The following is a 12,054-nucleotide window of genomic DNA, read 5'->3' as shown; positions in this document are numbered from 1 at the left end:
AATAAGGTATCATGGGGCCTGGGCTCTCTTTCTTCTAAAAGCAAAATTACTTCTGGGTCAACAGATTAAAATGAACACGCAATTCCTCTGACTGGAAACAGCACAGACCTCTCGGGCAGCATCACCTCAGTACAACCACCTAATGTTAACACAAAGGCTGTGGCTTCATACCGCCATGTATACAGCAGCATCATGGCACCAGAGCATCAGCTTCAGGGAGTCCTGTCTCAGCCCACACCCCCACCACCGCTACAGCTCAGTGTCACAGCATCCCCCCAGCTGTGCCAGCACAGACAATTGCAGCACCACACTTGGAACTGGAGGAAGGACCAGCCACATTCTGAAGGACACAGCTTGCTCCTACCTGATAGATTTCAGGCTTCTCTCAATTGCTTCAGGGGGTATGAAGTTTGTGGCAACATAATGGATTTTATGAGGCAGGCAGAAACTCACTTCCAGCCAGTTGTTGATGTGTAAACGGACCACCCCCGTTGTGCAGAGACTAAAATAGGAAGAAAATAAATACATGCAGCATTTACCATGTATAACAAATGAAAACAGTGGTCCAGATTCACCCTGCACAGGAATTGCACCAGGACAAGAAAAGACTGAATGTACCCTATCCCCAAACTGGCTGAGGACCAGCTGATTCCTAGCTGCAAGGGCATCCTTAGCTTGTACTTACAGAGCATTATCCCCTACGAGGCTTTGGGGAGATTTGAAAGACTTCATCCCGCTGGTCCCTCTGCCCTTAACATTGCAGCAGTATCTCAAGTTAAAAGAGTTTCTTGAAGATCTACTGCAAGGCACTGGAAAATTCCCTAGACTGGAGCTGCAAAGGGCAAAGATGAACTGGGCATGTTTTTGCCTCCAATTTCCATCTTCCTTTCCAAGGAAAAAGAAAAGGAGATGTCTGTACTGGGCAAGGGGTGTTACAAGCAGCATGGTTCCACAATAATGGACTCCTTTGGTTCTGCTTAGGTTGTTTATTTCCTACTAACCTGCTTCTCTGTGTCACATGAAATCACAAACGTGCTTGTTAAATGGTTTCTTCATTCTAGGAAGCCACAGGGACTAAGCTAAGCCTTTAAGCTGACTTCAGACAACAGGATTGGAGTGGAAATGATGGACATCTTAGGGATGATGATAAAGTCTGACCCTCATGTTCAGCCTGAAAGCAACTATAAGCCTCTTTTACTGAAAAAACGCAAAAAGCTGGCAGATTAGAGCAATGAACGTCATTCAGGTAGTTTTACAGAAGTCTGTAAATCTAGACAACAGATGAAATATACCTAGGTAGGTAACTATGGTTACTTAAAAATCGGTAAAGATACCATAAGGAGCTAAGCTAGCACCACCTTGCAAACCTTTACAAGGCTGCCCAGCCCGCAGGCAGGAAACACTGGCCTAGGAACAGCTTTGCTACAGGTAGTGGGACTGAGCAGGGAGGAAGAGGCAAGGCCCACCACATCTTTTCATGTATACTGAGATAGGAACACATATAAACTTGTAATCAATCTTAAGCAACAGCTAATCTTGTCTACACTGGAAAGCTGAATTTCTCAGTATGTCCTTTGATTTAAACTTAGTTCCAAATGAATTTATTTTGGCCTAAAATCAAATTTCAAAGTTTGCACTCTGAAAATTTCAGTCTGAATTTTAAATTCAAATGTGTTGGGACTCGCAATATGACTTTTGTGTCGATAACACCCACGAATTTCCCCTCTACACAAAGCAGATTTAAAAACATGCCAGGAACAGGCTGGGAGCAAATATATGTCTTGGAAACTCTTTATGTGGTGATTTAAACATTTATACCTAGCATTCAGTTGTAGGCCACAAACTAACATGCTCTTTTTCAAGTTGTATACAGGGTTTAGAGAGACCTGAAAATTCAGCTTTAAAACAAAAACATTGGGTAGCTTCGGCTGCCGGTATAACTATTCACCAAACCACAACAGAGTGGTGAGAGAGCAAACATGATCCTGTCCTGCCTTGTGCATGATCAGACTCATTAGGGAAGATCTCACTGCAGACAATGCTTTTCAAAAACAGAGGCCATGGTTTTGTTCTCAAATCTTGCACTGACCTCCAAAAAATACCGATTTTTCAAGTTGCAAATGGAGCAGATACTACATATGTTTTCCTTTTTTTAAAAGGAACTGAAAGGATGAATCCACTGTCTCTCTGGTGCTATCACCTCACATATGATCAGAGGCTCCAAACCCTGAAGGAAAATGCAAAGCACAGCAAACACGTCCATTTTTTCTTGCATTAAATGCTGCAACTCCAGTAACACTGCTTATCCCACCAGACATAAACCAACTGACAGATAAAGCTGGATTCTCTCAAAATACATCAAGGTAAAGGGCACCCTGAAGCAGTAGTTATCCACACTATCTACCGGGCCAAATACTCAAAAGAGAAAACATGACAATAACTGAAAGGGACAAGTGAATTAAAAGACTACCTGAAAGCTACTGGGGTTGTTAAAACAGGTTACTGAAAAGCAGCAGAGATACATGAAAACATGAAACACTTGCAAGGATATTTTCCCTGCATAGTTTAACATTCAGGAAATAGAAAAATACAGTTGGTTCCTTTCATTCTTTGGTCCAAGTGTACCAAGGCAGAAGCTTTAATTACATAATTACACTCTCCACAGCATAATTTTGTCTACAGTGCACTATACAACAACAGCCTAGAATTAAAGACAAGAAAACCAGATTTTCAGTTCTGATCTGGATCTTAATTTCATTCTTCTACATTTGCATTCAACTGTACAATTTCAAGCCTTCATTACAGCTTTATGTACATGATTTCTCCTTCACCTGCCCCTCCTTGGATGGAAAATAATTTAAGTCTCTAATAATTTGACAAGGAATAAACTACATCCTCCAGCAGCAATGTATGCAACTGCACTTAGCCAGCCAATAGAGTTAAATGATTTCATCGATATATACACAAAGATTCATGCAACATGAAATACAGTCAAATCACAGAAAGTGAAGTTCAGATCCATATTTGCCTTCATTTTTACAGATTCCCCATGAAGTCATCTATTTAACAAGATTTTTACTGCGAGCCTCACAAATGTCCATGAACTGGCCCCACAATCTTTGGCCGAGGACCAGCAGACCCAGAAGCCACCTTCTTTTACGGGCAGAAGCAGAATGGCAAAAACCAGCAACAGAAGAGAATACCAAGAAAACAAGTTTTCAAAGTCACATCAGGGAGTCACCTAGCTGCAATTCTACTTTATTCTTCTTAACCAACTAAAATTGTGGAGCAGAGAGTCCAGGAAGACACAAGACCATGGGAAGGAGAGAACACTGCATTGGCTGCATGGCACACCATGAACCTCAGGAACACAGTTTAGCCTGATAGGAAACCTAGAATTGCACAAAGATTCAAAGGCGCAGTAGGCACACCAGGAATTTACAGAAGGCCCTCTTTTGTTCTTTGCTCCATTCCTAAATACTCTTCACATTTTATGAGGATTTTTTGCAGTGTTAGTGCTCCCTGAGCTTTTTCACTGAGTTGACATTTTCACTGAACTATCTGCTGTAGTTCCAAAAGCTCTTTTCAGAGCAGTTATGCACTATATAAAGGTTGTTTGGCCTTACATGCATTACTTTACATCTATCTATACTGAATTTCATCTGCTGTTCTAGCAGTAAACTGGTATCCAGAGACCTTGCTGCAACTTTTCCTTTTTCCCACAGACCTCAAGAGTAGCTGGGCAAAAATAACTTCATTCCCCGTACTCTAACTAGCTATTAAACTGTCAAAGACATTCCCTTTTATCCCATGAAAACTTAGTTTCAACAGTTCTTTAAAAAAATCTCTGGTGAGATAGTACATGATGAGCGATACTGAGGGATACACGGTGAGGGATTAGGATGCTGAGAGGGGATATCATAGTCTAAAACTGAGACAGAGAGAAGTAAATTGGAAAAAGTTGTTTAATGTCTCTCCATCGTAAGAGCTATGAGACATCTTATGATACTAGAAGGAACAAAGTTCAAAAGAAATAGAAAGAAACACAGAAACTAGTTAAGCCATGGAACTCCTTATCAGAGGATGCTGTGGTTGCTAAATATTTATTCTGGCTTGCAGGATTGTGGACTAATTCCGGGAAGTGAGATCAGCTGAAGGCTGTTGAATATACAGAAACCACTTCCAGAGCTGCAGGAAGCTGGGGAACAATTTTGGGAATATCACTGCTCTTTTGCTCTATTCTGCTCTGCCCTGAACAGCCACTGTGACCCACTGCCCCAAAATGGGAACCCAAAAGTTGTCCAGTATCCCACAGAACTGCAGCCTTCTTTTTCATAACTATTGGCAAAAAAAAAAAAAAAAAAAAGACAATCCCACCTCGTATTTTATAAAAGACTTATGAATTTTTACATATACACACCTCATTTTATGTCTATCCTATTTATATCAGAAATTAATAATATTTTTTCTAGTTTGGTGGAGGTCAGCTTGTAGGTTTGGAGTTTGTTTATTTTTGCTAGAGGTTGTGAATACTTAGAGCTTTGAAATAATTTCACATTCCCTTGTAAAGGGCACATTGACCGTCCTTTGATCAAATACCTGCAGTTGGTTTATATTTTACAGTACAGCCACACAATCACATCTAATAATTCATTAAATCTCATATAATTATTCCACTTCTCCCTGAGCTGCTGAGATAGCCTAGATCTACCAGTCAGTTCAAATCCCACTAGGCTAAAAACATATAAAGGCTTTTTGTGTATTAAAAAGAAGAAACAAACAATCCAATCCTCCCTCAAAGCCTCCCCATACTTTCACTTTTTTTCCAGTATAAAGCTAAGAGAAGTTTGCTAAAAACAGACAGGCAGTTAGCTAGTAACAAGCTAACATACTATCTGCAGCTGCAGATAAAACTTGGTGAAAGCTGTCTTAATTCCCTAAATTGAACACTAGCTTAAGAGACACGCATTGTAACACTGGTAAGTTTGTCAGTGCTGGAGGTACTGGCAACTGGACTTTCTTGATCCTAAAGCCACTGCTTTTTGTTCCACACCAATGCTGGAGTTTCGTGACAAGATGAACGAAGACTCTCAAATCCATTTTCTGAACTAATCAAAAAGAAACATTATAGTTTTCTCCATTAGAGTCAAAAAAGGTCTCAGGAACTAGATGTCGATTACCTCTAAACTGTCAGTTTAATAATATTCCATTAGTATAGCAGCAGTAGTGTTACAGTCAAGACGACCCGTCTATTGATTCCTGCCTTATAAAATACAGGCATTTCATTCAAAATGCAAGGGACATTTTGAACTATAAAAAGATTTATACGCTTGTGGTTTTCTACAAATCAACTTGCTAAGGGACATGTTGGGTCTTGCCTGAAATACCTCAGCACCATCTACAGGAAACCAAGGGCTAGACAGCACCTCTAGAGCAACCGTGATAATTCAAGAGGCCTTCAAATGGAATTGCAGAAATCAGCAGACACTAGGAAATGCTGGCTTGAGTGAATCTCAAATGGAAAGCTGGGTTCCCATCTGCAATTCAAAGTGCTCTCTCCACTTTACTACGCTGTTCCCCTACGCCAAAGGCTATGCCAGAAATCTCTGTAAACTTAAAACAGCACATTGTCACTGCATGCATTTGAAGACTTACCATCTCCAGCAGTCTTTTCTCCTCTAAAAGAAACAGACCAAATCTTTCAATCTTTCCTCTTAGGTCATTCTCACTCCTCCACACTCTCTAGATAGCCCAAATCCTTCTTGAAATGTGGTGCCCAAAACTGGATACAATATTCATTACAGCATGGGCTTTACAATCCTGAGCGGGATTAGTTCCTATCTTACAGACAAGACTTTTATTTTATGCATTCTTGTCTATCTGCTTTTTCTGCAACCCCATGTCACTTGTGACTAACTCTCATTTCATAGAAGACCACACAGACTTTACTCCAGAGCTGCTGCCACGCAGGCATTCTTCATCTTGGAAGTGCAGAATAAAAATCTTATTTCCGGACCATTTCTTCTACCTTACCAAAAAATAATTTTAATTCTATGCCTGCCTGGCAAGGTGCTGCAGCCCCTCTCAACTCATCTGACTGCAGGTGTAAGAAGCCTATTTCCTGTTCTCTTGTATGAAGCATTAATGCAAAAATACTGCAGAACACCACCTTATTGGCCAGCCAGCCAACAACACTGTTAACTACTCTTCAAATAGAGCTTTCCAATCAAACGCAAAGACATTTTATATTTTTACCAACACCTTATTTCTTACATTTGCTTATGACAATGTCGTGCCAAAGCGTCAAAATATAATTTGCACCACTTCTCCCACACTCACAATGCCTAAATGAGGGAGATGCTGCCTTATTTTACATCTGGGGGCCAGCACCAATGTGCGTTTCTCCATGGTCAGTCTGTTCCTCCTTCTGTCATTGAAGGGTTTTATTAGCACGCTCCATGAGCTTGGGCTATGTGTTCCTCCAGTCACAGCTAAATGCCACAAGATGTCACTGTGTCACTAAAATGTTTGGAAACAAGATCAGGGTTTGCCCAGTCACAAATACATAGCCCTAGAGAAACAGAAAAAACTAAGTAGTAGGTGAAGTTTAATATTAGAATTACAGGCTACATAAAAAGTCCCTTATTTTAAATTTTAGTACAGGTTTTGTGCGAGTTGTATCAAACAATATGCAACATTCCTTCCAAACAAGCTGAAATTCACAGCTCTTGAACATAACAAGGAACAGCTTATTAGTTTTCTAATGTGTTCTGCAATCATTAAATTATTTAGGCTCTCAGTGCCTTACCTTACAGGGCTTTGTGATTATTGCCTTTGTACAAGGGGAACCACAATCTAGGGAGGCTAAAGGGTTTGTCTAATTTCATACAGTGTGCTCTACAGTCAATCAAGGAACTCCAGAGTAATTCTCCCAAGCCCTGACAAACACCCTAATCAAGGGGCACATCATCTTCCTCCCCACCAAAACCTTCTGTGCTCCTTTGTCGAGGTCTTTCACCAAGTGCATATCCTGAATGGAAGTGTCTGCTCTGTATGAAGAAACAGCACAGACAAGCTGTCGGAGCAGAAGTATGCTGGAGGAGGCTGGTGCCGGCTCCTGCTGAAATTCAACACTAACTCCACACTCCTTTGAAATCCTTGCCAGAACTTTTAATCCAGTCAAGAAATAGCATGTTACACTCTCCATGCTGCTGAAAGTCTCACCACCTAATCCAAATTCACTGTCCAGACATGCACAGTGTAACCAAATGAAGCCAGGGCCATATCTGACTTGCCATCAGTGCTAGATGCAGCATTTTTCTCTTAGCTGCAGGTTTAGAGCACTTCTTCAGCAATACGATATTCATATTATGACACTTTTCAATTCTACAATTCACTTGTCATTAGTGACTCTGTGCTAAGGAAGAAAATAATAATTCTTAAAGCTGTGACAGACATCACCAACTTTTAAGAACCATAACATATCCAAAGGGAGACCAAGGTAATGACTAGGACAGCAATTCTGCAAACATTCTGCCCGACAGCTAGCCTTCACATTGCTCCACCTGGTCTAAAACCCAAATCCCAATGAGTCAACAGCATGAAGAGGTGGATAATACCCTAAGGAAAAAGGCCAAGAGGTTTCAGTGGGAAGCAGCCTGCTATGAGCTAGGAAGAAAATCCCACTTACCTGTCATATGTCTCTTTGAGATCTCTGGCCAGTTTGCACTTGGGTAGGATATGATGAAAAGGGGACTGTGGCCCTTCTGTGGCTATGGAAAATTTCAAAACAAGAAAGCACACAACTGATTTCAAAGCAAAGAGAGTTTTCTCTTCCCCCACTAGGTACTGACCAGTATCTTAGGGACAGAATCCCTATCTTTTAAATCTAAATTATCTTTCAAAGCTTTTACATAATTCAAGTTACGTGTTAAAATAATAATAGTGAATTATTACCAACTTCTCCTAAAACTCAACTCAGTTAAGCACACAAAACTGTGAATTTGACAAGCAATAATTTTAAGTGTTTTTGGTTTTATACATGCTAGTTTTAATTTTTTAATGCTTGCAGCAAGATGATGCATCACTGTCAGATAGAGTTCATCTTAAATAGTGTGTATTATTATAGTAAATTGCTCTGAAGTACAGTCTATAAAAATGCTCTGTAACTATTTGCTAGCCACAGTAACAATATGTAAGAGTAAAGTTTCCACACAAGAAGTCTGGTGACTCAGCACACAGCATTAAAGCATGGGAAACTTGCCCTAGGTTGGGTGAAGCAGGCTACATATGAGTTCTCCCATCTCAGCCTGACAGGCAGATCTAAATGTGATGGTTCAGTGCACATTCTCCAGTGATCGCACTGAACTGAGCTAGCAAAGAACGTAAACAAGGTACTTTTCTAAGCTGACATCTCTGCATAGGGTTAGTAATCTTGGATGAGGCAAAATGCAGTCAAAAGCTGTCAGAATGCTAAAGAGCAACAAAACTTGTTCATACTGATCCCAGCCACAAAAGAAGTAAGAAGGTACAATCAGCACTTCTCTGAAAAAGTGCTCCTGGACAAACATACTCCTGCACAAAGCTAAGCTCAGCACTCACTTTCTGACATGGCAGACACTTCATCCTGAATAGCTAAGATCAGCTTGGCCTCCCTGGTCAGGTACTGACAGCGGCGCTCCTCATGCTGCAAGACTATGGCAATTCTTCTGGAGAGGTTGTGTAAGCAGTTTATCACAGATGGATCTGCATTGGCCTGCAGGCAACACAGAGAAGAAACAGGATTGGTTATTCAGCCACAATCACATATATGGACTACTACAGTGATGGATAAGTAGTCAAAATAATTATCTTCAGTAGATATCAAAAGTCAGCCTCTTTGGCAACTGGCAAAAGAAATTAATTTTCTCCAGCAGCAACAAAGCAGAAGCTCAGAGAGGTCCAAAGGTGAAGAGAAGACTCAGGGATTTCTAAGCTTGTCTATGTGCATCAAAGGAACGCAGCACCTGGAGTATGATATGCCTATCTGGTTTATTCTTCCCTGTTGTTAACGGGCCTTCTGCTAGCAGAGAGACCAAAGAACTCAATTTCACAAAGTGAGAAAAGAAAGTGTCAAGCTATTTGAAAAGGCAGAATATCATGATGCTCAGGTTAAATTCACTGGGAGTATAAGGACTGCAGTGCCTTTAACATAGCCCATTCACTCCATGGTGCTATACTGATGTTTGTCTTAATATACTGACAAGACAGTAACTAGGTAAGAATTACCAACACATGAGCAACAATTAGACCCCAAACCAGAATGAATTTGGATTTACACTCAACATTTCACAAATATGGCCTATTACTAAGGCTGCATCTGTGCAAGTCCCAGAATGAAAAGTGCTGGAAAAATTTATCATATAAGTACAGCTGACAAGGGGGGGGGGGAGGCGGCAGCGGCTCCAGTCTGAGTAAGCAGCTGCTTCATGTTTGTTAAGACATTTAAAGGAATTTTCAGTTCTAGCAAGTGATAACTTGGCATGTAAACTAGCAAACCATGAGTCATCATTTTTAGATTCTACTGTTCTTGCTGAGTCATGACACGTTGGTAACCCTGAAGCTTAAACACAGCAGGACCAGTGCTGATTATAGCATTTGGGACTTTGCCTGCTCTGTCTGCCCACTACAGATGGACTCTCATCTTTATCTCAGAATGCCTCCACCCACCCTCTGCCGTGCACTACACCACACTAGGAGAAAATTTCCACTTGCTTCTTGTGCAGCACTTTCTATAAACTTGACAGCTCTCTGTGAACTAAGAGTGTCTCATTTGGCAAGTATGACTTAGTGCTGCATTACACACACAATTACATCGGTATCACCACAGTGCCAAAATACAAAAAAAAGCAAGTTTTCCTAGAAGAACCACTAGAAATAAGGTTCCAGAAAAATGTGGGCTAGATATAGTCTTCATTGCACTTCACCAAGCTCTTGCAATATTTTGAATGAAGGAGCATTGGTTTCAACACTTCTGCTTCCACATGACTCAGTATGCATGAATGTTTGTGTTTGCACGTGCATCGACACACACTTACCTACAACCAAAGCATGGTGCTTACCAATACACCAAAACAACAAAATTCTTGAAGCTAACATCTCTTAATGTGTGAAGTCTAGAATCAATTCCCGTAGTGCAAATCCAGCATCTCCTGACTTAAGAATGTCCCAGAGCACCAGAACACTGGATCCCCAGCAGAACTCAGTGAACAATTTCTTGCTTGATTCGGACTGATTGCTGGAATAATTGTCTTGTGTGAAACCTTGCTCTTCAAGTGAGGACAAGCCATCCAGACTGTGGCCATGTCCATGTTAGTCACCACTGGAAAGCCAGCAGTAAGAAAAGTACTAGTGCTAAAAGGCGGGGCGGCGGGGGGGAGGTAATTTCACAAGCAGGGAGCTGGAGGCTTTTAAATCATAATGTTACATCCAGTTGGGCAAAAATCAACCCCTTCCATAAAGACAGCTATTCCAACTCCCTCTTTGATTTTTAAAATGTTTCTTCATATATGTACATGCCACAAAATAATATGATGGCTCCACAGATGCAACCTGTGGGCTGGGAAGGGAAAGCCAGAGCTCAGAAATCAAACAATGCTCAAACATAATGAAATTTCTAGGGTTTTATACCACCTAATTAGCTAAGCCAGGATCCCTTAACACAGATGCCAACATCTAGTCAATAGAGTAGGCCTGAAAAAAACTCCAAGTAAAAACTATCTATTTGCTCCAGGTTCTTGCTGAGCATCAAAACCTACTTATTCTTCACTTGTACCTTTCTTCTCATTTAGAATGCTGCAGCTGCTGCTCCCTGGCACTCTCCCTTTACAATGATCTCATTGCTAAGAGGAGGCAGCTTTCAAACACTGTCCATTTAATTATAAAAAAAAGCCTAGAGGCACTAAGCAAAGGCGCATGTCTCTGTATCACACAGCATGAGCAAGGGCTCAAAACAGTGCTGTTCTGAGCCAGAGTACGTTTCTGAATGACTCTGCCCTGAGCAAGCCTGGGTTGACCAAGGCCATGGTAGGGACCTGACTCTTAAGGCTGGCCAAGCATGAGCCACTGTCCACACTGCCTGCTGCCTCTGCTTCTGGAGCAGAACTGACCACCAAGATCCAAGCTGCATGGAGTCACAAGGGCTCGGCAACGCACTAGTGCAGCTGTATGGATTTGGTCCTATCCTGGGCAGGAGTAGAGCAGTCACGTACAGAGAGCAGCATCTGACACACAAGACAGTGAGACCCAGGCTGCCTTCCTGCACAGCTTAGTTGAACATGCCTCAATTGCAGGGTCTCGAAAAATCACAGCAGTTTACCAGCTCATTCATAACTTGCAACTGGGTTCATATCTATTTTGCAAAGTGGTTTCTTGCATGCCTTTACACTCTGGCTATTTAAAACAAAAAAACTCTAGGAAATGTCCCGAACAGAACAACTGTACTTGCCTTCCACTAGGCTGGAAAAACTTTCCCACTTGTCAGTCTCATATTCTACATTGTTTAGGTTCATTGTTTCGAATTAAAATATCCCAATGAAATCAGGCACTGAATGTTTTATAAGAGATTACTGGAACGTGAGCCTACTGCATTCTCTTATACATCTGAAGCACATCCCACTGACAGACAGATTGAAGACAGTCCTTACCCTTAGTGCAAACACCACGTTGAAGAGAATCATAGTGGGCATCTCTCTCTTTGGTGAAGGATCAGTTTTGGATACCTGAAAAATATTTTTTTAGAAATCCCATAGGCTAGTGTCAGTTGGATTGAATAACAAAGGGGAAAAAAAAAAAGGGGGGGGGGGAAGCCTAACTCAGTCAAATAACAAGCTTGCTGAGAAAAAAGCGCAGACAAATCAAATTATACCACGGAATTTGACTTGTAGGAAATAAAACTATGATTTTCTTTTTTTTATTAAAATGTCACAGTTACTCTACAACACTGCCTTTTTTGAGAAGCTGTGAAGACTTAAACCAAAGCATTTTGGTCATGACCACGGAAATGAGTATCAGCTA

At 41.1% G+C, this 12,054-nt stretch overlaps 1 protein-coding gene across 8 annotated transcripts in view; it reads right to left on the bottom strand.

The window, feature by feature from the left end:
- Positions 1-12,054, bottom strand: part of NPRL3 (NPR3 like, GATOR1 complex subunit) — a 46,610-nt gene that overhangs the window by 20,622 nt on the left and 13,934 nt on the right. For 6 of the 8 annotated variants that reach the window (XM_069809819.1, XM_069809820.1, XM_069809818.1 and 3 more), the window contains 4 exons: positions 11,685-11,759; positions 8,602-8,755; positions 7,691-7,772; positions 365-502 (listed from right to left, as the gene is read on the bottom strand). In XM_069809819.1, coding sequence (XP_069665920.1) covers positions 365-502; positions 7,691-7,772; positions 8,602-8,755; positions 11,685-11,759 — 449 coding nt within the window. The remainder of the gene's footprint in view (positions 1-364; positions 503-7,690; positions 7,773-8,601; positions 8,756-11,684; positions 11,760-12,054) is intronic. The other 2 variants (XM_069809816.1, XM_069809817.1) reach the window with 1 other exon arrangement.

The sequence above is a fragment of the Haliaeetus albicilla genome, chromosome 22, assembly GCF_947461875.1.
Source record: "Haliaeetus albicilla chromosome 22, bHalAlb1.1, whole genome shotgun sequence".
Classification (NCBI taxonomy): domain Eukaryota; kingdom Metazoa; phylum Chordata; class Aves; order Accipitriformes; family Accipitridae; genus Haliaeetus; species Haliaeetus albicilla.
Note: the sequence above shows the minus strand (reverse complement) of the source record. Positions and strands in the feature narration are given on the sequence as shown.